This window comes from Anser brachyrhynchus, assembly GCF_964034855.1.
Source record: "Anser brachyrhynchus genome assembly, chromosome: 20".
NCBI classification, from domain to species: Eukaryota; Metazoa; Chordata; class Aves; order Anseriformes; family Anatidae; genus Anser; species Anser brachyrhynchus.
Window position 1 is genome coordinate 3,373,187 of NC_137713.1, and position 26,530 is coordinate 3,399,716.

The 26,530-nt window shown below is 36.0% G+C and overlaps 1 protein-coding gene across 10 annotated transcripts in view; it reads right to left on the bottom strand.

Moving 5' to 3' along the window:
• Positions 1-26,530, bottom strand: part of BRIP1 (BRCA1 interacting DNA helicase 1) — a 122,949-nt gene that overhangs the window by 30,842 nt on the left and 65,577 nt on the right. For 8 of the 10 annotated variants that reach the window (XR_013941189.1, XR_013941190.1, XR_013941191.1 and 5 more), the window contains one exon: positions 25,778-25,935. Coding sequence is in view for 3 of the 10 variants with exons in the window: in XM_080563008.1 (XP_080419134.1) it covers positions 25,778-25,935 (158 nt within the window). In the remaining 7 variants the exon portion in view is untranslated. Of the gene's footprint in view, positions 1-19,462; positions 25,936-26,530 lie in introns of those variants that run through there. The other 2 variants (XM_080563007.1, XM_080563006.1) reach the window with 2 other exon arrangements.

Below are 26,530 nucleotides of genomic sequence, written 5' to 3' on the forward strand. Positions count from 1 at the left end.
ACGGATCCGTGTTCCGGTGAACAGACGGCAGGCTCCAGGCACCTGAGATGCACACTCGTCTCTGAGGCTGGGCTGCTGTGTGAATAACATAAATCCTTCTTTAGTCTCAATTTAACAGTCTGCATAGAGCATCTTAACAATGCCATGGCCATCTTGGAGAAGGTGAAAAGCTTAAATATTCCAAGAGAAAACAATATTAATGCTCTGCTCTATTGAAGTTAAACCATCACTGACATCCATCAAGTTTTCATGAGTGACTCTTGTGCGTATTGGCTGCTGTAACAGCTAATCTCACTCTCCTCTTCCATTTTTTGAAAACTGATGGGAATATGAATATCTGTACAAAACGGCATATTAAAATAAGTATTAAAATCCATAGTATAAAAATTCCTTAACACTAGGCATAGAATTTCTGTATCACCTGTGTTTACTCATTAAGCACTACCCCTGTTATCTTTTTTGTACAGCTACTAGCAAGGTAGACATTAATAGAGGATGCTGTAGTATTCTATGCCCCCTTCTGGTACTTCCAAACAAGCCAGGATTAAATAAAAAAATAAAAACAATATTGCTGTTCTTTATGTGCTATAACAAACAATGTGAATGGAATTGTTTATTCAGAGCAATCTATAAACAAAAAAGTGGTAGAGAAATAAAACGCAAATAAGCATCTTGTGCTTAGAACCTGTTAATGTTAATAACAGTTATCTACTTGTTTCTCTTATAATTTCTACAAGTTTTCAATCGACTGAACTTTTCATTAATAAAACACAAACGTACTTGTCACAACTGCTTATGTTTTACGTGTCACCACAATCTATACAAATAGTTTCTTGAGATTACAGATCATTCTTCCCGGAATGAGGCAGTAGTAGTGCTTGTAAAGATATATTACAGCCTCATACCACATCCTGAGACTTTTCTCTGAGCATGTTATTTCTAAACATCTATTAGCGTCCAGAAGTCAACCAGCCGTATATCTGAAACGACATACAAGCCTTAAGACACATGCTCGTAGAAGTTAAATGAACAGCCTCTCGCTCATCTTTCATCATTGTGTAAAATGTTCCTAATTTATCTGCAATCTTTAAAACAAACAAGCCAATTGCCAAGAAAAGCTCTGAAAGCTGCAGATTAAACTAAGAACTTTCTGTAACAGATCTACAACTTTGAACGGTCAGTTCTGAATAATAAAAGTCATATACATGTGTGCATATATATACTGACGCACGCCCATATCCATATGCATGTGAGCATGTTTGTGTACACACACGTGTATTTATGTATTTTTAAAAAGATATGTAGATATGCCCTGACGCAACGCAGACCCAAGGTAGGAACACCAAAATATTAAATAGGTAGTATCTTGTATAACCTTTCACATACTACTTTAAGAAGACGTAAAGGGATATCAGTATTAAATCAGAGCAGTACAGACGAACCCAGAAATAATGCATATTCTCTATTGAAAAAATATGTTGTAATAGTAGCATGTGTTTGAAAACGTGCATATAAAATGTGCCCAGACATCAAATAATGTGACAGGTGGTATTAGTGCATGAAAGATAAGCATCCCATAGAGGCCCCAGAAAATGAGCATGGACTGCTTAGCATTTCCTAGTCCGAGTGTCCCGTCTGACACGTCGCAATAGTGACTGTAGCCACCAGTCGCTAGTGCTGACTGCTTCCCTTCTTTCCAGCATTAGAGATGAGCTCAACTGTAGCTTCTTAGCCCTCTTGTCAATGTTACTCACTATCTATTGTATAAAATGCAGTGAACTCCTAATGGCATTATAATTTAATCACAGCAAAAAGAAGAGTGACTGTCACGCTGTCTGCCAGTGATTGACATGGCCTGGATTTCTGCTGTCAAAGATTTGCATGTCAATCAGTAAGAACCCATATGGCATCTGTTTACAATGATCATAAGTCATCTGATACCAGTGTCTTAACAAAGCTTTGACAGAAATGAAATGAGACCCATGTTCTATATTCCCAAGCATGTGAACTACAATGGATTCGTTTAGAGTTCTCAGCAGCTGAGTTAATGCACATTAATGCTGAACTAGGTTTGAGAACACAGTGCTTTAACAACAAAAACATCAGGCAATGTTTGCTTATTAAATTCAATGAGGATGCCATGTCTACTCCTGGCACTCTGTCTCATAGCTGTTCCTATTGATTTTGCAGCTTTCCATTTTATGAAATAATACATCTCTTCTAAACGTGTGCGTGTGTGAAACTCATCACCTCTGGTAATGTCATCAACCATGAATTATTACTAAGCTACATCTAGACTTCTTTCATAGTTTCTTTTGGCACTTTATGCGTTCACTTCCACTTTCTGTCTGAAGTATTGCAAGATCATTACCTAAATTTGGAATGCAATTGGAGAACAATCAGGCTGACAGAAGGATCTGAACGCTGGATTCCAGAGAGAAAAATAACTTATCAGGCAGATATCCTTGTTGCTTTAAATACCTGGCATGGCGTTCACTGGGAAACCATTTTGGATGAATGCCACAAAAACTCACATGAACTCATGCTGCTTTTATTGCAAATTCTTGATAGCATAAAAATGCATGTCTGGTAGTAATCACAGTTGGGCATAACACCACCCTGTAATGCAATTCTGTGCACCCAAAGAGTGATAAAAAGCATCTTGACCCTTCTTACTTATAACTGAGGAGGTTGCAAATTTACCCAAGTATACTGCAAGAGCAATACAGCTTTTCTCTCCATAAGTGAGTTTCATGTTCTTAATCCTGCCTGCACGCTCACAGACTATATCTGAGTTTTCTTACACACTGATATTCTGATTTTATATATATATATATATATATATATATATGCATATGCCAAGACTGCCAAATGTCTATACAATCCTTTCTTATTATTTATTTACGGTAATTTCTTCCTATTTCTTCACACAGAACCTCTTCTAAGAGTGACCTGCTACAGCTTGCTAATGCCAGTTTTTTCAGATAAGCTGAGTATCAGCTGTGGGCGACATTCAGTCACGCTCTAGAAGTGTAAAGTACACTCACGTTACGTGCAGCACTATCTGGACCATTCGTTAGAGGATGGAGAGCTGTCACATTTCCCATGTCTCTCTGGGGACGTATCTAAACATACAACCAAATGAGTTATCCAGCAGAACAGTAACAATTTGAACCTTTTTTTGATGGAAAAAAAATAAATATTAAAACTGGGGGAAAAAGAAGGAACTAGGAAAAGAACTAGGGGAAAGACCAAATTCTCCCTAACTGCTACACGTGTGTTGTCTTACTTGTATCAGCTACCTGCATTTCCTGGATGGTCACTTAATGAACTAATTAGCTCATCTTTTTTGAGTCGAAGTGCTATGTGCCCGGACAAGTTTTGCTTTTGAATATATAATTCCTTCATCCTTTTATTGGCTTTAGTGTAATTCAGCGGTGACTCAATTTATGAAAGAGAGATGCATAGCTTTAGTTTGGATAAGAATTAACTGACTATCCAGTAGCAGCAAGTTTTTCCTCTCTGAACAAAATGCTTTTTCCCTTTAGCACACCATTCTTCCATTGTGACCCTCATCAAATAAACTGATGAAAGTAAACACCTGTAGTTCAGGAGGCATTTGATCACCAGCTTTGCTCTCCATTTGAACCAAGGGGTTCTTTTACAAGGTAACTGCCCTCTCCCAGGGAGGTATACGCGATTACCCAATTCCTGTTGTTACAACAGACATGCTTAAACCGCCCATTGTGTGTGCTATCCAAAATTGTATTTGTGGTTTTGTTCCATACTGTCTCCTGGTCTGTGAGCTCCTGCCTCTCCTAATCCCCTTTCAATGAGTGACACACAGCTCTCAGGCCCAGAGATCTTGTTACTAACAATTACCAATTTCTGCCTTTTTACAACACTTAAGGAATCAAATGTACAAAGAGGATATTAAAGACCTTTCAAATATATGAATCAATATCTCACATTGTATACACACGGATTAAAATAATTTATCGGCAACCCTTTAAATAAATCTGGAAGCATTAAAACTATGAAATATTACAGTGACCCCAGGTTAAGTACAATAAGGGAAAATAGATGATGAAATATGTCTAATGATTATATTGAAAAGTGTGCAGAAGACATGCTGGAGGCTGAAAACACAGAGCCAGGTTGTCCCCCCCTCCCCTTAACCTCATACCATACTTTTATTTTCTTTGCTGTGATATGCCGGGAACGTTCACAGTCTGTGAAACCAATTAAAGCAAAAAAGCCTGCTCTTCATAACAGAAAGACTCTTACAAAACTTGAGGTATTTGTATCCCCACAAGGTCTGGTTCTAATGCATCTTGACCACTTTAAGAAAGAGTATTCCCCTGCCACCAGGCCAAAACAGCTTTATTTCTATTGTTCGGGAGTTTAAAATTTGTGAGAGAACCCCACGTGTTCAATGCTTGCTTAGAAAGTACCAGGCAAGATTCAATGAAAAGCAAAGCCCCTTCCCACCACGGTTATACCTGCAGTGATAAGGAGAGAAGCAATTTGATTTATACTAAAGTAACCCTGGGGCACTTGGCTCCTTTGCCATTTTGATAACCTAGCGAGGCTTCTCTTGGTATATTCTGTGTGATTTCGCCTGGCAAACAGACCCTAGTCTTGAGAAATTGCAAGATCAGAATAACAAAAATTACATTGAATTTGGGACACAGCAGAAAAATGCATAAAGAACTTCCATAGCAAAGCCAGTTTTGTTTTTGTCTCACTTATTGGTTGCATTAAAAGTCATTTATATCTTACTAAAGCCATCAACTAAGCTTCTATTGATTTTAAAGAAATCCTTAAGAACAGTCAACTGCAGGATTACTGAATATATGTGTTATATTTCAATGAACATCTAGGCACTGTGTCCTTACAATAATAATATTCATTCCAGAGATTAATATTTTATAGAGAGGCTTTCCTATAAAGTTAGTATATTAACTACATTCTTTCCCCAAACACAGGAGACAAATTAATATACACTTTATGCTGACTACCACACATAAAAGGTAGTTAATTTAATTAGAATATCTGGTAAAGTGAAAAAAAATGCAGACAGCAATGGAATGCTAACAAAATTTTACAATCCATAGTATATTTATTTCTTTATTGCCCAGTTCTGATGGTTTTGTTTTCTTTCCTCTATATAGAGCTTTTACATCTAAGCTGGATTGGAGATCAGAAACCAGCTGGAAATTTTCACTCTAAGTGGCCCAATTCTGAAAGCCTGTGCATACTAAATACATTTTAGAAAGTGTGGGCAGACCTGTACGAGCACACACATGCACGTCAGCCTACGTAAGGTGCTCTAAGATGACAAGCAATAGGAAAATTCAGGTATGCACAAAATCCCATATAGGTAAATCCAAAAAGGAGTTTAATCCTATGCCCCATGTTAACGGTGCCCAATACCGCTTGATTCAGACTGTGCCAGATTTAAGGCCACCACAAAACTGAAGGGTACCGTTCTGGAGCCGCAGTAGGAGACACCAGTAAAGTGAAGCAAGTTCAGCAGAGGGCCACTGGGATGCTCTGGCGGCTGGAGAGCACAGCCCCAGAGAAGGAGCTGGGAACTGGGAGAGAAAGCTTGGAGGGGGGCGCAGCAGCAGCAGCAGCCTGCCAGCTCGTACAAGGAGGTTATGAAGAAAACGAAGAAAAGCCAAGCTCCTTGCTGATGTGCAGCGTGGGAAGATGAGAAACTGTGGCCATAAATTAAAAGGTGAAACTCTGACTGATAAAAAGAAGCAAACAGACCCAATATCACTGAGAGGATAACTGAGCAGTGCAACAGGGGCCAAGAGAGGTAGGGGAAATCTCCGCCTTTCCTCAAAGTTTTTCAAGACTGGAGAAAGTCTGAAGCAACTTGGTCTGAGTTCAATCCTGCTTCAAACAGGAGATTGGACTTACAGATCTCCCCCACTCTATCAGTGTGAATAAACCTGTGATAACAGCTGTTCTGGGCCAAACTAAACATCCATCTGAATCTGCTACACCGTTCTTCTGAGAGAGGCCAGAAGTGCACGGGAAAAGAAGTAAACGGGGACAATTACAAAATAAAAGCTCAGATTCCAGCTTAGGGATTTCCAGAGCTGGTAGGGTGGTTTTTCTTTGCTGACATCTTGCTTTCAATTCTTGAAACAATTAAATCAATTCTTGTTGCAGAGCTTTCTTCCATGAGTTTTGCTAATTGGGTTTGGAAGCCATTCACACAGAAGGCACTTGTTACAACCTGCTTTAAGGAGTCTCACAATTTAACTCAGCGATGCATGAAAAGTATCACAGTCTTTCATATACTTCAAACACTCCTCATGCATTGCTGAACTCGTCTTTTTCCTCATTAGAAGCCCTTTTTCCCCGCTCTTCTTGTGTACAAAGTAATCAAAACTAATCAAGTTTGCAGTGATCAGTTTGCAAGACAGACACCAGTGATATAATCCCTTTTGGATCCACAGTAGTCAATCATTTTTATTTGTTCCCTTTAAAGTTCAAATACTAATATTAGATACACAAAAGCACGTATCACTGAGTCATTATTGTGAAATGCAGTACTGGCCTACGAAATTATCATGAGTGTTCATAATAAATGTGTTCTGTTACAGAGAGACAAGTTCCCTTTTGATTTGCTTAAAGGTCTCATCTCAAGTCCTTTTACACCAGTTATTCAATGGATTCCAACGGGATCTACATCAGATTGTTACTGCATGATAATTACAGGCAACAGTGACCTTTCCTGTATTTTTCCCTCTCAGGAGCCTACAAACGAGTCTTCCAGTTGCTGCAGCCTGGATGCACGTCCAGCCAAGGCAACTCATCGCCCACGGCCTCAGGCAGGTAGCAGCCAGCCACACCCGTGGGCAGGATCCGGACACAGAAGCTGATGCAGGGCCGCACAGTTGTTTAGGATATGGAACTGTACCCGATTTCTTATTGAATATAGTTTTCCTCATTGTGACGATTGCAGAAAAAGAGAGGTTAGCAACAGTAAAGGGCTGCCCCTGCCCGTCTTTCAGCAGCTCTTAGGTCCTCTTCTGCTGAACGTTCTTCCTAAATTTAACTTCAAACTGTTACAAAACACGACTCCTCCCAGATCTTTCAACATGTGTTTGATTCCCTATCATTGAAAAACTGTTCTTTTTCTCTGCTGCTAGATACACAAGAAGAAACTAGCCTAATCTGCAGCAAAGATTAACGTTGCATATAGGAAACCTTTCTAGCTCTGAAGGCAGTGCAACACTCGAACAGGCTCCCCAAGAAGCTTACGGAATCTCTTTCACTGAAGATTTTTCAGATGACAAACATCTGTCAAAGATGGTCTAATTACATTTGATCTTGTCTCTGCAAAGGGGCCAAACTAGAATTTCTTTCTAGTCGCATCCTTCAATGATTTCCATGATTGATGGATTGCTTTTCAAGTTCCAGCCTCTGTCCATTGTGCAAATAATTTATTTTTTAAACCACTCCAATCACTTGCTCATTCATCAGACTATAAAGCTTATGAACACCATAATACCTAAGCAAGAGACAGTGCATGCCATTCAACTTGTGAACACATCTGAAGTTTTATGCAGTTTTAGTAAATCTCAGGGTATTTTTTTTTCTTTTTAAAGAGAAATAAAGTAAACTACAGGAATTTTGTCTTATACTCCTTTTAAAAGTGGTCTATGCATACTCCTCAGAGATTTACCGTTCACACAGAGACCAATACAGTCCAGGAAACTGGAAAGACGCAGGTTTTTAAAATATAGTTACAGTAAAAATAGCTTTTATTGGGCTTACTTATTGTACTAACTGAAGGTTGATTTAAATGACTACGGCCTATAACTCAGCATAAGCTACTTCAATATAACTCATTTTCAAAGGTTTTACTCGAAATGGATAATTTGGAAGAGTCACTTTTCTTACTTATTTTTTACTTTTTTTGTTTTTAAACAGAGCAACAGTATAACATTTACAAACTCTGATCTAAAACACAATGCTTTGATATGAAAAAATAAAATAAAATGGAAAAAACAGCTTTAAGCTAGGATTTTAAAGGTTGCTAAAAAGACAAACCTTAAAAATAAAAATTCATATAGAAATGAATACATTTACAGGTATTTTCAGATGATTAACAGTTACACCGCCAAAATGATAAACTGAACTATGAAGTTTGTTGATAGCTTCAGCAATGCAGTCGATGTTGGTATAACATACTTTTAACAGAATTTCAACCAAACAAAAAACCCCTGCATAGTATATACATAAACCCCCAGTGGGAAAAGAACTCAATTACTTTCTGCGTGCATAATGACACTACATAATAATCCTAAACTTATATACTAAAGGAGTTTAAGTTTTTAACTAGGGATTTAGTCTCACCTCATCAGTATCATATTTACATGAGCTCAGCCAAACACAAGTGAAAGTTTTACTGTCAACTTACTTTGCATGTTCTGTTATTAATCCATACAAAGTCCATTGAGGTAGTCCCCAAGGCACAATCAGTTTTCAAATGTTGTGAAGAGTGTTTAAAATCTGTGCTAAATGGATTTGCCAAGGTATGGATTTTGTCCTATGACAAGTTTAAAACGTTTAACACAATTGAAAACAATCCGTAGTATCAGCTTTAAAGATGATGGAGAGTTAACGTAGTGTATTAAATATGTGAACATTAGGTATCTATAGGATCTGTACATGTATGCATATTAGATTCATAAATATATGGATTACAGAAATTATATAAATCACTGCTATGAATACTGCTTTATCCTTATTCGAAGCAGCAAATTCCTAAAAGTCACTGAGGGTGAGGCCTCATCACGCTAGGTGTTGTCTAGGCACAACACGAAACAGGCTTCCAAGGATTTGCCTAGACAGACAAATCAGGCAAGTCCTATCACTGTCAATGGGTGGATAGAGTCTACAGATATAACAACAAACCATACAAGCACTTGTGGCATGGGGCAGTATCATAAGTCGTCATATTTCTATATAGCAACAGTACTTTGTAGCTCTTTAACTATTAAAAATAATCAGAGATGTGTACATGGGAATCGAAGGTTTAAAAAGTAGGTGAATATGAGCTACTCTTGAAGTAAGTCACACAAAACTGAACATTTTAAAGCCATAAACTTCCCAGTCTATTAGAAATAAAGCACGTTTGTATTTTAAAGAGGTTTTCCAAGTGCAAGTGTGATTTACATTGTTCAGACACTTGCAGTTGTTATTCATTTCCGTGAAGCAATGCCCAGGAGAATGGCTTTGCATGATTCATCTTAAACTTGTGCCAGTTTTGTACTTTGTTTACACCTGTGTAGATGGCAGTTGTGGTGTGTTTTTTTTCCTCCAAAAGCTGTATTTTCCCTCTGAACTACCTAAACAAACACCACGCCCCTTACTTTACAAATACTTGACATTTATACAGAATACTTGATATATTCTATGTGTTAGCTCTAAAAAGAATTATCAAGGTCATTTCCTTTAGATGAATTATGTTTTGACTGGATTTTTCATTTCTTTCTTTACTGTGGTAACATATGGCCAATCAGAATAAGAAATTCCATCTGTTTGCAATTCATTTCTGCTACTATGTCTTAGTCTGTTGGTAATATTTTGCATACTAAGCTAAGACTTTTTTTTTTTTTAACAGTCCTCTACAAAGGTGAAGATTTCTGAACAGTTTTAATTCAGCAGTGATGCTTTGAAAAACAATTTTAAGGTTTTTCATTCTCTATTATCAGAATCAGTACAATTGCATTTGTGTGATATCTAAAGTTCTACACAAGATAAAAGCACAGAGGAAGTTACAAACCCACCCATGAGTTTCTTTAATATTTATATTCTAGCCCTGCAAGTGTACATTGTGTTGAGATCAATAATTGTCTCAAGGCATGATTTAAAGCATTTAGAGGAAATAGCTTACAACAAAGCATGACTGCTTCTGGCATTGAAAAAACATGACATTGGACTTGTCCAACCAGCTTTGAGTGAAATTCCTCTCTCATCACATCTCAAGAAGACTTCCTGCTAAACAAACACCTGGGTGGGGAAAGTAGCTGGATGAACCAGGATTGCAAGCCTGGGCTGCATTCATTTTTACTGGATTACTTATAATCCATGCCATTGCTTCTTGCTAGAACTCTTCCATTTATGTATTCTTAGAAATTTTTAATACAGCATATCACCATTTTTAAACACAGCTAAGCTGCTTTAAAACAAACAAACAAAAAACACAGCAGCAGCCACTGTATGATCAAATGCTAAATTGAATTTTTAAAATGGCAATATTTATTACATTTAAACTTACAATCTCTACATGGTATATTACAGATCTCTATACCTTCTGAAGCAAGCAACCAAGTGGTATACCAGATGCTATGAAAGGTGACTTGCGAGATGGTTATACTTACTGAGCAGCAACTAAAACAAGTTGCATATTCAGAGGATAAGGAAGTCCTTTTTAAGATTAGTGTCTGATAAGGGAGTAAATAAACTGTACACCAAACAGAAATAATAATCTGAGCATTTAAGTTATTAAACCTACTGTGCATCAAATCATCTCACCGCTGTATATGATGAAAACTTTTGAAAATAAACACCTGATAAATCATTCATGCCGAGACATGGTTAAATATAAACTTATACAATGTACACAATCAAATGAAAATTTCAGGACAGATTTATTAGCTTGTGGATATTCCTGATTATTTGAAAAACTGTAGTCTTACTCTCAATAGTAACAGCAATCTGTAATAAGATTCTAAATCTCAGGGGAAAAAAAAGTTGCTTAGTGAAGAAATGAAGAATAAAAAGAGGAAGAAAATTAAACCAATCTTGTAATGTTCACCAAACATATGGTGGGCAAGGGCAGTGTCCCTTGCATCAGCACTGTTACCCTGTCACTACCAACAAGGCTTACTATAAGTATGAACTCAAAGATACAATGCAGAAGGCATACCAGAAGGGAAGTAGGGGAAGATTTATTGCATTCAATTATTTTTGTTTAAAAGTTTCCTCTGGGGCACAAGCACATAATATATTGTACTTTCCATTACCTGGCGCAAATGTAAAACATACCTGAAAAACACATTTCATGCTTATAACATATTAAAACAAGTAAGATGTCATGGCATGAGTTTGATAGATTAACTGCCAGTTACTTATGTTGTACTATATTAGTTAACAGCAAATTAATATCATCAGGCATATTTCCTCTCTTATACCTAAAAAATATTAGTATGGAAACAGAGTTTCCCATAAATTCTTTTCACTAGATTCTGGAATAAGGTTTTTAATCTAATCTGGGACAAGATAAGCAGCAATATATACATTTGTTTGCAGAAGTATTACTCAATCAAGCCTCTTTCTACCGCAGTACCGCTGCCAATTTAAGAATTGTTACACAAGACCAAAAACCTCCATAGATATCCCCATGATTTTTTTTTGCTATGATACTGATTCTACTTGACACACAAGCACACGCTTGTGCTTTATGAAGTAGGTCTTTAAGAGCGTTTCAACAAATTGTATTGAGCCTACGATAACTGTACCTACTATAAAATGAGACCAGAAGCTTTCATCAACACCTTCCATGTAGATTTATATAATAATGTAGATTCATCATTATTCAGAGTAAAAATAATGCGAAGCTATCATGTTCTTGTACGGACTTTATATCACCACGCTTATTTACTACATAATCTGACCATCTGGAATGTACTCTCATCTTATTTCCTTTGTTTGGTCACATACACTTTTTAAAAAAAAAATCAAGGAAAGCAAGTAAATAAATATAAAGCAAGTTGACATAACAATCAGATGTAAACTAAAGCCTGAAACATTATCACGTTGAACACATGCTTAAGTTTGGCCTTTCATGTTTAGCATTCTGCATGCTCCACTGGATGTGCATTTCAATAAAACTTAGGTGTAATAAGTGATACATTGCTACTTGCTTGTCCCAGCTCCGCCTTCAGAGGAGCCTGCAGGCATTTGTTATGGCTAATAAACTTCAACTTCCATTTAGACGCCACTTCAATCCACATTACAAAACGGAGGTTATTTTTATACATGGTGGGCAAGCCTTGCAATGAATGCCCCAGCTCTAACCATGCATCGGACACAGCCTTTCCTTTAAGGGCTCCCCCTCCAGGACAGGTCCTCTGCTACTGTTGTGGTGTCTTGGAGACTCCAAGACACCCTGCTCATATTTACTCTCTGAATTATGAAATTTCTTCTACCCCTCCTTTGAAAACAATTCAGTTTCTCAGTTATCGGAATACCTTCTCCCATGGCCCGAATTAGTAGGTGCAAACGGATGTTCTCTCCTGCTCTGCATCAGCAGTACTAGATAAGCAAGCTCTTCTAGGCTGGTAATGGTAACTACAAGTATGGTCACCTCATGTGACTGGATTAGTAGTAGTAAATCTATTTAAGGCATCCTTTGGTAAACAATATAAGCCAATGGCTGTGGCTCCAAGCAGCACTCCTGACCTTTGGTTTATATGTCAGTTCCTAGCTTAGGCTTCCATACCTGTGGTTGCTATTTTGGTTCCTGTTCGGCTCCATAACCTTGGCTCTTGAAACACTGGCTACAGAGTGATTGTCTACAATCCAATTGCTCATGTCAGTCAAGGAATTTAATGCTTCTTGCTGGGAGAATACCTGTTTGTCCCACACATTCACAGCTTTTTGTCCAGTTGCTATTTTGAGTTGGGAGTCTGGAATGGAACAAAGTCTAAGAGAATAAATTAACTATCTCTGTTTTTCAGTTTAGGTATATTTGGATTGTCTCTTAATCTTTATTGTACAATCCTGAGGTTTAGAAATGTAACTTCAAAGAAAGCTGATGTTCATACATGCTCACACAATTCCAGGAACTGAAACTTCATCAAACCGACAAACCACCTTACCGATGCCCACAAAGAACGCTTCAGAAAGTCTGTGCACTTTGTCTCAACATTACCAATAAAAATGAAAGTAGAAAAAAAAAAGAGCACACCTTGTATTACACCTGCACCTAAGCCTTTGCTAGTGTCACCAGGGGTGGAATCTCCACATTTCAAGCTTGTCTTTCAAGCTACATTTTTCACACCATACAAAATACAATTTATTTTAGTTTTTTTTCTTGCAGCCACTTTCTTTTTTTTCCCCCAGGATTCCCCATCCTTACTGATATCCAAATTACCTCTCCAACACTTCTCCCACTCCAAAATAACCTGTCACGTCTATAATTTATCTACTCCAAAGCATACTGATAGGAATAAGAAGGACTATGCATCGGTGATCAGGAGCCCAAACTCTAATACACACCAATGGACAAAGGTTGACTTAATTTAATGTTAAGCACTTCAATGAGTTCTTAGTATTAACTATGCCATTTCATCATTCACAAACTTCAGAGTTTAAGAAGTCATTACTAGATATAAAAACGGAGAAGAGAGCTAGATGGGGCTATGGACTAAACAATGTTGTGTTGCAAATCTTCTGCCGAAGAGAGGTTTTTAAAAAGATGGGAAGTGAGCCAGGTGACTTTCAACCAGACTTGGGTGCCCAGTCCTCCAAGGCTCTTTTGCATCTCACCTGGTGTCAGGGTCCATTCTCATTGTACTAATAATGTCGGTTTCTTTAACTAATAGAAATCAATTGTAGGAATTTTCTAATTGTAGAAATCAATCTCGGATTGAGGATTAAGATTCACATAATCCACTGGAGTTGGGTTCCTTAAAGGACTTAAATGCTCTTCATAAGTTAACTTTTCAGTGGTCTAGTGCAGTACCTATAGTCTAATATGAAAGGCCAAGAGGAAGGGTGTGTCCTTTAAGTGCTAACATTAATGCTTTTTTCCTGTAGTGTGCTACGAAGCAGCAAGATGACTGATGCTTGTGTTATTTTGTAGAAGCAGCTAAGAACATCTCTTATCCCTCCTTTAGAAAATGACTCTTACAGGGTTCTAATGTAGATTAAGTTATGACAATATAAGCTGATGGACTTCAGAGTCATGCTATTGAAAAAACACTGCAGTGAAGGAAGATTCAATCTCCAGGTCACTGAGGACAAATGAGCTATATAAGCTGACATTCCTAGCTTTAGCCAAGTGAAAAAGAAAATCAATAGTATCTTTAGTGACTAGCAATCATCTTTAATCAAGCCAAACAACTGGTTGAGAACTCTCTTGCGATACGAAGAGGACTGTGTTAATATAGTAAAATATGATATGCTATAAAATAGAGAAACGGTTCTACAACTTCTGTCCTAGGGAACAGCTCCACCGCTGCCGAAAAGACAGCTGGCATGGGTAGAACTACAGAAAGTAAAATTCTGAAGGATCAAGATTTAGTTCATTCTAAAAATTATGGTAATAAGACGATATACAGAGAAGAAGAGAAAAATCACACGTCGGGTAAATTCATTTGTTCTGTAAGCCCAAATCCCTAAATAAGTAAATGGGAATCTCTATTCAACCCGTTTTCATATTTTCCAGATCAAGACCACAAGAAAGTATATATTGAAAGAGGTAGATCTAATTAATTAGAAAAGAAGCACGATAAGACTGAAGCTATTCCTGCTTAAGCACACAGCGTCAGAAAACTTTGTTCAGTTTTGCAATCTTTTTGCAACCTTGACGCAAGGCATTCTATACTGGTTTCCTTCAGAAGAGAATGAAGGACTTGAATAATGCTGTTCAACATAGCTTACGTTTCATTCAGAACATCTGTGTTTTTGTTTTGTTTTGTTTTTAGTGAAATAAACACTTTTTAATAGAATTTTTTGGAAAAAAAAATCTGGGATAAAAAACCTAGCTGTTGAACTAGAAAAAGATTTTTTTTTAAACATTTTTAGAGTGTTAGGCAAAAACTGAAAAAAACAAACTGCATTTAGATTATTTTAAACAAAAATGTCTGTCTGGTTTATTAAGAATCTAGTAAGTGTTCTTAATGCAAAGAGGAAAGAAAGAAGTTCTGTGCAGGAATCTTAAAAGAGCAAGTATCAAAAAACCAGTGGAATGTGCAACCCAGTGAAAGGTTCAGTATCTAATGATAACAGCACAGCAGTGATTCAAAAGCAAATAAATCCTGCTAGAATGAAAAATCAATGAGCTTTGAGAAATTCTGACAATGAAAAGGTCTCTCTCCCTGTGAGATCAAGTGGAGAAGCCCCGTTAACAGAGCAGCCATCTGCTTTTTCCTGCTTCTTACATACTGTGCAACCATTTATGCTACTTTCTCCTACATCAATACAAAGGCATTCTCAATTGACCAAATCGGCCTGAAGCTTGCAAAAAAAAAAAAAAAAAATCATTTTGGTTGACACCAATGGAAGCCAGCAAACAATCTTTAAAAACAAAGAAGCCCAGCAGAGCATTTCCAATTCACAGAAACAACTTCTTGTTGCGCACATCATCTCCAGTGACAGGGAAACCAATGAATCCATGAGGCCCTGAGCTTCATGCATGTCCTGGTGAAGAAACTGATTATTAACACACCCAGAAACTAAGCATTTGTGAAAGTTCTTTTGTAAGAGTAGTATCTGACACGGCAGCGGCTGCAGAGTTTAAAGACGCCAACAGCTTCATGTCAAACAGATATGATTTCCCTAAATACTGCTAAATACAACTTCTTTAGAGATGAAGGAAAAATCTGTATTATCGACAAATGGCTATCTTGACTTGTTTCCTTTAACTACAAACCATGTTAGTGCCTTTCTAGACAGCCTACGTGTTTCTCATATAGAAGCTGAAATACATACCGTGGAGGAAGAAATTTCACAAGAGGTACTGTGTAACAAGAAGGGATTAGATAAAAAGCTTTTTAAAAAAAAAAGTTTAAAAAAAACCACCACACTCTTGAATAGAAAATTGGCTCCGATTCATTCCCTGAAGGTGACATTTACAGTAAACTCCAGAGCAACAAGTGGTTTGGATTTGGTGTCTGTTTTATCAGCTGATAGTTGAAATCTAGCTATAAGAAAATAAACATTCGGATTTCATTCCTGGTAGCTCTCTTCTTGCTTTGCATGCCTTTCAAAGCAACAAAATACTTGGGAAATAAATTAATAAAAAGCTAAAGAACTGCACAATATACCCAATGTAATTAACTAACATCTGCATTTACTAAAACAGGCAAAATAAAGCTGGGTCCCTAATCGCAGTCAGTCATGTGAGGGGATGGTGCGCTGTGCAGGAATGTAATGAATGTTTTGGCTACCGCACTAATTCTTTTAAGTGAATAAATATATTTGCTTAAAAAGTAATACAAAACATACATATTCCTTTCCACATTGTGCTGTCTCCTCTTCTTCCCTATCCCTTCTGAGGGACTGTATTTAATGTCCAAGCATTTCTTCAATTTAGGACTCCTACAGCTAATTACAAGGGTACACTAGTTCTTTACCACTAGGATTCAGATCTGTTTCACTTCAACAAACTGGATTCTTCAGTACAATTTATACTGAAAGTATAATATGAGCAGACTGACTTTATATAATGGCTCTCAAGTTTATGACACAAGAAAAACATTTTCTCTATAAATTCCAATGATTTATTTTAAACTGATTTTTTAGCCCCACTGATGAACTTACATGTGCAATATTGATTTCTCTTTTAAAGAGCTTAAGTAGTGAAATACATCAGAAAAAAACAAACCCAATCATTCACCAGCTTGTGCCATACTGGCTTTATGAGTTGCAATAAAAATCTAAACTGTAATTCACATAACTGTTATTTATATATCTATTTTTCCCCCTGAAATATCCTAGAATGTTAAAGTTTGGCATGGAATATAGATATACATCAAGCACAACAGTATTTTTCAGTGATAAAAGGGATGACAATGGTTTAAGAGATAAAAATGCCTGTTTGTGTCCCAGAAGAACGAACTGTGACCTCTTAGTTGGGCTGTTCAAACAAAATAAAACTTACTCAAAAAACTCAAACTTCTCTGTAAGCTACATATTTCTTACTCCTAAAAAGAATGTACAGTACTATCATGGTTTACTACCATTTCTCAGATGATTTCCAAATGTTTCATTACTACATAGTATGGGATACAATTTCTGATCCAGATGCTTAAAAGAACAAATCTAACAAAGAAACTTAATCTGAGCTAGACTTGGCAAATTTTCCAGAAAAAGAGTAGAAAGATGTTTTGGAAGCTGCTCAAACAAAAGCCAAAATGGAAATATGCTTCTTTCAACCATACCCTAGGCTGCTGTTAAAAATAAAAGGACACTTATAGTTTCCACAAGTGTGAACTGCAGCTGAGGTTTATAAAATATAAAATGTAGATGTCAAAACTGCCCAAAAATAGTTTTGTTGTTGTTTAACTTATCTAAAGTTAAAACAACGGTTTTTATATTGAATTAACAAAAGAAATATATAAATGGTCTTAAATGTACATAAAAGATTCTATACCAATTAGAATGAATACACATTACTTTGAAATTATTACATCTTTAAAATAGATCATATAGAAGTATATAAGTGGCAGAAAACTGATACAAGTCTACTCAATAATCATACTGCATGCTTACATATAACTTTAACCTGAGCGTTTCAAAGCACTTAATGAGCACAAGCTAAATGCGTGCAGAAGTTTTCTTCCATTTAGATACCAGGAAGCCAGAGGACAGAGGGCTCAAATAAGTTTGGAGTCACGTACAATTTACGTGAATTCAAATGTGCTGACGTATTGCTTTATCTGATAGTCTTCTTTCCTTCCCTGAAGACAGACATGGCTAAATCTTTGTATAAGATCCACGCATCTATCTATAAACACCATAAAAATCTTTAAAATCTTAGCCAATTTTTTTATTATTATTATTTCAAGCCCTTCTGAGAGGAGAAAGAACCAAATTTATCTGTGTTCCACTGACTTCAGGCATAGAATTCATCCAAATGTTTGTATTCTATCAAGAGGAAGAAACTATGAAACTTAAACAATAAAAATAACCAATACCATATACAAATTACATATGGAAGAATGGTGGAAATTGTCTGTTTTTCCACCCCATACCTTATATTATTGCTGTATGTTTGCAATTTAAGAGCTAAGAGTTCCCAAACTAGAATTCCTGCACTGAACTAGCCAGACATTACTACAGAAAACATTCCTGCCCGCTGCATACCACAGCCTGCGTGGTCTGAGGTATACCATTGAGTTTAATTATGTAAATTTACAATGCTATATTTATGTTATACAAAATTATTTTATTCTAATTTCCTGGAAATGAAGAATGGCTTACAGATCACAGAGGTATCCAATTTAGAAAACATCTGCAACAAATCTAATTCACTCTTTCATTCTACTACAGCCACTTGGCTCTTAAAGTGTGAAAAATGGCTATCACTTAGTAAAATTAGTGTCAAACTACTTGAAAGTACACTCACTTTAAGAATAGAAGTCAAACTGCAAGTACTCTTACCTTAATAGGAGATTTACATTTAATAATAGAACATAAATTTACAAAAAGAGAGAGTTCAGTATGCAAAACTGATGAGAAGTTGGTGCATCTAATGAACAGAAGTACTATGGCATAGAGATGTTTTAACAATTTATAATTTAATTATGTAAAAATGTACGGTAAAGCACAATTTAAAAAAAAGACTTGAACATAATCATGTGTATGAAACGTTTAGACTCATGTCAATGAATCACGAAGCTTTTAATTTTTCCTTTGCATGATTGCTATTCTGGTTTTGAATTCACACCCATAATGACCAAGATATTTCCCATACTGATAACAAAGAGGGGTTTTGTTACTGTTGATCGTGGGGTCAGTGGCAGCTGCACTATGTGACTGACATAATCAGTATAAAATACTAGCTGTAACAATGGACGTTCATTAGAATATAAAACAATCAGAATGTTGAATCTGTAATTTCAGCAGCTGCTACTGTATGTTTTCCATAACTCGTTCAGCTTCAGCTATCGGTGCACTGGGCTTTCTGCTCCTTCACATTCCAGTTCTCATTCTTTGTGATAAAACTGTTTGTGGGATTGTACCATTAATCAGATCCCAGAAATGATCCAGTATAAAAATACTCCCGCAAAAATGGCAATATTTTTAATCCAAACCAGTCCAGAGGTGCATTTTCCAAAGCAGCTTCACAAAGAGTTGCCCTAATGTACCAAAGCCTGAGGTATAGATTGGGAAGGAAAAGTAGGGGAAGGACAGACGCTTTTTGCGTCAGGCCTTCCTTCAAAGCCAGCTTCACCTGCAAAGATTACCCAAGTTTTTTTTTATATATATATATATATATATAAATATATAAGTTATAATTATATACAATATATAATATATAATATATAAATATAATATATATAATATATATATATATTCTTTAATTTTGAATGAAAGATCACCTGATTATCTATACAAGGCAGAGAATAAATCACAGTGCTGGTGACTGTTACAGCACTTTAAGAAAATTAGAACTTGTGCTAAGTGAGCCTACAACTAGGTTTTGGTTCCTATGTTTTAAAATATTTAGATATATGACTATATAAATATTTAAAGAAAGTATAGATATTTTAAAGCAAATTTCAATAGAGTGGAATTCAAAGAAACTTGACAACTAAATTGAGCAGAATTTTTCCAGCAGGCAGAATGTCCAAAGGAGCAAGTAGCTAGGAGATAAATCAGCGCTTTATTTATGTTATTTATTTATGAAATAAAAAGTCTATACAAATTGGCTCTGGAAGTCCAGCCTTGAATTAAAAAAATAAAATAAAATTGGCTTATGAACTCCAGCCTCTTTCCCCCCAGCACATGTTTTTCTCAGACCATTTTTGCAGCAGCCCCCACTAACAGGCCCAGTTTCAAGCACGCCTGGCAGGCCTAGCGCTCAGGTAGCCCATTAAACAGTGGGGCTCTAAGGCAGGAGAGGCACTAGATTATGGATCGACTTGGAAGAGCACTATCAATTGTATCAGGAGCACACCTGGAAGAAAGAATGGATTTCATGACCTAGGAATTTGGTTTCGTTCCTGCGCTTTGTAGGCCAGTTTCTGCACCCCTCCTTATCTAGTTAGTAGTTACTCAAGAGTTCTTTCTTGTCAGCAGCCACAGTAATATTCATTTGTACAAGTCAACTTTTAAGTATCTGATAATAAAAGTCAAGAGGAGGAGGAAAATTTAGGTCTTAAAAGAGAAGACAACAAAAGCGCTGGTAACTGCAAGATCGCACTCAAAGGTTGATGTATTTCTCACTAGTTAGGATTTAGTTTCACTTAAATATAGCTCTCAAGGAAATTATTAAGGAATAAAATAATCAGTCCCTGATACATAGAGCTTTCAGCCGTATTGAAGAATAGTGCGAGCATGGGTACAACAATAAATACACAGAAGATTTTGCAATGACAACATGGCATACGCTCATTTATAGAGATACTTGCTTAAACATTTACCCTTGTTCCCAGAGTCATAAACCCACTTCTTTAATAAGCTCATATGTAAGGCAACTTTGACAATATTCACAAAAAGGCTGCAAACATTCTTTTAATGAGAAAGCTAGAGGTATCCTGCAAGTATTTTCAATGCAGATCATAAAATGCAAGCTGTAGTGTCAGCTGAAAATAGCAATGACCCACAGCAAGTGGAGAGAGAAAAAGAAGAAATGAATGCATTTTTGGCAAAGTGAAAATAAATAAATGAACCCTACATGGGATATTCTATGATTCTATGAAATCAGACAGATAATTCCTGAGAGACTAGTGATTCTGGCACCAGCAGAGAGTAACAACACAAAAGGGTCTTTTCTGAGGTCATCTATGGCTCTTCCCTTCTGAAGGCCTGTGTACAGATTCTCTGAAAATATTTATATATTACAGATTCTCCAAAAATATTTAATCTGTTTAAACTTAAACTCAGGTAAATTCCGAAATCCCCCAGCCTAGCAGTCCCAAGGTCTTTAGTATGTTATTTCTCAGAAATTCTCAGCAAGCTCTGTGAAATCGCTCAAGAATCGATGCGGTCTTTTGTATGAAATAAAAATCACATGTTGAAAATAATACACATTAGATTTAGTCATGATATTTAATTAAAAACGGTAACTGAATAGATCAGTGAAACTCAGAGTAGCAGCAAAAACGCAGAGCAGAAAACGATCTGCAAAGCAGAGAGAAAAACATGGATTCTGGAGCAAAAGGAAAAGTGCAGTGTCAAAGCATGGTGGATATGAGTCCTTTTCAGCTTTATTCAACAATTAACTGCAATACTTATGCTTGCTTTTATAAAAAAGGAGTGTGTTTATGTGCTTGTATTATATTATAAGCATACACATCTGTGTGCCGTGCAATAATATCATTGAAAATCTGGAAAGCATTTATTGACAACGATGGTAGTCATGCTTGACGATCCTCTAATATTAATAGAAGCATACCTGTGCCTGTTCATAGTAATGTATTCATAAACTGTCATTTTAAATAATCGAAAACCAAATAAATAATTATTTCTGCAATGTCACACCAACGGTTTTCAATGGTTATCAGTCAAGTGATTCTAACGAGTAAATGTCCAGATTCCCAATAGGTAACAATGCAGTAAAAAGAATTCAGTGTCTGCATTAAAAACTTCATTTTATTTTTTGGAAGCGTAAGATATCTGTCCTTCGTAAATATTCAGTAACAATCTATTAAACATGAAACATTTAAAGAATAACTTACTTCTAGCATGCTCCATTTATTTTAACTTGTATTGTATGCAGCAACTATGACATTAAAATGGTGGTATTAGCTGACATAAACAACTACTCAACTTCAGCCAAATGCAGTAAAGACTCCAAACTTACTTAATATAAGTAATGTCAGATGAATGCTGTTATCCTCCTAACTCTCAAAAGATACCTGTTTCAATGCTGAAATAATAAATAATTGCCAGCCAAGAGTACTTTTCTTCAGAAATACTCACAACACTATTTAGGTTAGATTGTCAACAAAAGTAGTGCTAGGAAAATTTAAGCTGATGGAATTGTTTTCATGATGTCTTTTTGACAACAAATCTCGCATCTAAAATCTGACTACTCACAATTTCTAAACCAGATTATAAAGCTAAATCCATGCAAACCCTTAATGGATCAGGATTTTATTTCTAGCACTGCAAAAACTTCAGTTGTGGCCAAGTCTTATCAGCTACAGTGGCAGACAGATTAGAGAAGATGTGCCATGGATAAGTATGAAGCACTACCAGCTTAAACCAATTACACACTTAGCACAAAGTTGTCAAACTACAGACGAATGCCAAAACCTAACATTTAATTTCTATCATGCTTATAAATCTTCAGGAGAATTATATTGAAGATAGAGCCTGTAAGAAATGCAAAACATAGCTGGGAAAACATAAGGTTTAAAGAACACTATTTGGAAATATAGAATGTTTTCGTGGTGTGTAAGTAAGGGAACCATACTAATTCGGGAATTACCATTCAAAAACCTACAGATTTTTTTTTTTATTTTACCAGAAGTCAACAGTCTAAACTTGCCTGCATTTATTCATTGACAGACACATCTATTAAATTATCAATTAAATTATGCCAGCTGAGAGTCATTTCTTTTACAATAAGAAATGGTGTAAGAGCTAGCTATAAAACAATCCATAGCTGTCCTAATTACTCCTTGGCAGAAAAATGTGTGATAAAATGCATGTTTTGTGATTCACTTCCTCTGGTTTACTGCTTCAGTACTGTTAACCTGTAGCTTCTGATGATCTTCTACAGTACTCTTAAAGCACATAAAAAAAGATCTAGACAATCACTGTAAAATTTAAGGCACATAATTAGCAATTATTTCATGCACACTTCACAATAATAATCTGTTACGTACTAAGGGGAAAGAAACATTAATGAGCTACTTCTGGTGCTGCTCTGTGTACTGTGTTTGCATAATAATGAGGTCCAATCTGCTGGAAAACACATAAAGGACAAATTAATAAGGTCGTCATTTTTGTCTAATGATGCTTAATACAGTTTTAGCAATCTGCTCAAGACAAAAGACAGTCACTCAGACATAGCCGATTATGCATTCGCGTGGCAGATGAAATCTTTATTAAACAGAATGATGAATCTGATTAACATGCGATAACAAATATACAGTCTGCGAAAATGACCGTGCCACCTCCTGCAAGCATCCCTCACGTCGACTATTAAGGCTTTACTCAGATTGAGGTCAGACTGGTATTCCCCATAGGCGCATTAAGATAAAAGTTTGCCAGTAACATGAGGAACAAAACAATATCCTGTTATATAAAACCTACTGTCTCAACAGCTGACTGTCTAATCAGTTATAGCAACAACTCCTTATTAAGTTTGAGAATTTAATTGTCAGAGTTTCATTCACCTTTTAATATATGAAAGAATTTATTATATTAGCTAGGCTAGATCTTAAAGCACTCTGAGCCCTTTACAGAAAATATTTTGGTATTGTAAGTGTAAGTTCCAAAATGTATCATCTATAAAGTTGTTCCCATTTCACAGAGAAGATGGCAAACAGGAAAATATTGTAAATAGTTGTGTATTAAGGAACATAAATAACAATATTAATTTATATGCCACTGATGTCACATAGAGCCTGAATAAGTTAATGGAGGTTTCTAGGTCAGTGCCCAGCATATGATACAATTGAATTTGTAGAAATGTAGCAGCAAATATAAAAATCTAATTTTCAATATAAATGTATAATTAATATGAAAGAGTGTAGGTTTAAAAAAAGATTTACAAAATGTAATTTGATAATCGCACCTGCAATTTAACTCACGACAAACGGTGTTGCCTCTCTAATTGGTTACCAAACCTTGAAGTAAATTGCAAATATTAAATCCAGTGATTCTATTTTAAGCTTGTTTTGCTACACCAATATGATTTCTGTTAAATGAATAATTCCTTGCCTTCCAGAAACAACTGTACTTGATTTATGGAGAGCACATGACATGAAGTAGTTTAAGATGACATACGATACCTCATGACAACGTACATGATTTAACATAGGGTAGGGCAGCAGTATAAACTACAATGTTGATTTCATCTCTACAAATATTTTGCTCAACAACAGCAGGATCTTGTATTCAAGAATACATAACTGGGAGCTAAAATTGACTTACAGCTTCTTCAGTCTAATGCATGTGTGTTTGCTCTGCCATACAACAGTCTATTAAAGTAGTAATTTAAACTCCTTTTACTCATTCTACGTCTTCATTTACATTCATATACTCCCAATTAAAGAAAAACAGCCATCTGATTTAAAGCAAGGAGATGACAAAGTTAAAGCTGTATTTACTTCTACCATCATTCATCCCCAGTACATTTTACCTTTCTAAATAAGTAACATTATTTTCACCAAAAAGAAAAAAGGGGAAAAGAAGAAAAAGGAGTAGCTTATTCACCCCCACAGCTCTCACGTTCAAGTCACCTGCTGTACAAATCTAGTCATAATGCATACGGTTTGCTACAAATCCAAAGCAGAGATGTCTGTTCTGACAACTGTTTCACAGGTCTATTGAAGACGAGATATTTTTTTCTTCCCTGAATCTCTTTGAAACAAAGACATGCATTAAGAGATTAGATGTGTCTCTACTGAAAGCCACCAGCTTTCAGAATGACTCTCCAAAGCCACATGTGGTCTTTTTTAGCCTGTGTTGCTCTCCACAGCCTAGAGGTTTACCAAGATTTCTTTCTAGTGGATGGAAACAGAGTGTAAGAAAAGAATAGGAAAGAAACAGACATATTCAGAAAATATATAACAATTAACTGTGTGTTTCTAGCTAAAGAAACAGAGGAAGTTAAGACCTGCAGACAGTCTAAGAACATAACATTTGTTTATTTTACACTAGTAAAACACATACTTGTAAATCAAATACCAGCTGGTTACACATTGATACTTGATGCACCTGCTATGAGAGACAGCCAGTCCCCCCTTCAAATGCCTACCTGGCTAGCAGCATGAATAAAATCAGTGACATTGTTTAGTTTGCACAGTTAGTCATGGAAAGCAACAAAGTGGAACACAATGCTTCTGATTTCCTGGCAGTGTTACAGAGCCCCTTATTTTAAAAATACAGAAAGAGACTCTTAAAAAGATATGAGAAAACAAGAAATCACTCCATTATGCCTCAGAAAAAAAATGATTATTTCATGTTCTTTCAGTATAAATTCCCTCAATGTATCATTTCATTATCTTTCATCTAAAATGAATGCTGAATACACTGAAAGGCTAGTAATAGTGTTTGAAATACCAACATTCATGGCATGTAATGCTTCATAAACTTTGTTTCATTATCACATTGTCATCTAGCACATCTCAGATAGCTTGTATTGAGGATAATGATGCACACAGGTCAAAACTTAAGGATCATATTCAGTTTTTGGCAAAGTTTTAGACACAAAAATCTCTGATTCAATTCAATTACACTTCCACCCACAGTCATATATGAAAGAAAATTCATAGAGACATGAAAAATACAAGTCTGACTATATCACTTGTGTGATTACGTTTTGTTCTGACTTCCTCCTCATGAAGGACATGGATAGCTGCTGCCTGTTTTCCTATCCCCCTTCATAAAGCGTAATACTATAGACTTTGCATCAAATTAGGTATAAACAATGTCAAATGTATTAAGTGATCTTAACTGTGATACTGATAATCATTTCAAATCTCTGGTAGAAGTTAGATGAAGGTATATACAAGTACTCTAGGAAAAAAAATCATTCTACCATCTGTAGAAATGGTATTTTAATACAAATTATTCAGCAATCATTTCAATATACAAAGTAAACCAATTTACTTACCTGTGACTGTACTTTATTATTGAAGTGAGTAACCTCAGCTCCTATCAAAGGACATGGAGAAATCGACTGGATGACACAGTTCCTGCATTGTAAGTAACTTGTCAGAGAATATTCCTTCTCATTCCAAATAGCATTTAAAGATAAACCGGCGTTCACATCTTCCAAAAAGAAAGAAAGAGTGCTTTACATAGACATCAAGAGATATTTTAAAACAGTTAAGAGATCACAAGCTGCACTTCACATTTCAAAACATTTTTTGTTTGTTTTGCAAGAAAGCAAGGTGATAAAGAATACTTACTAATCTCTGCAAATTCAGTAGCATTTAAAATAGAGTGCCATCTTAGCACCAGAACTGCCTACACACTAGCAAAAATCAGTACTTTACTTCTGGTCTCTGTCACCTGAATGCTGCTAAAGTATCACACACTGCATAGTATGACATCAGGCATCATTTCATGTCAAATATGAACATCATATCACTTCTACAGAGCCCTAACTTTAACAACTGTGCCAGAGTATATGCCTCATGGAGTTTAATTTGCTATCAGGAATGTAAGTGATTCTGTTTTCATTATCCTTATCTTTTCTTTTTGATCAGAATGCTATGTAAGGCCCTGAGAAATCTGGGAATGGAGAGGAAACTGGTGTCCATCTTCACTGTTTGGTTAAGCATAGAGAGCTCTACACTCTCCCACTACTCAGACAATTGCTACACAGAAGAAAGCATGTAGAAAGCACCTTTTGTTAATTTGA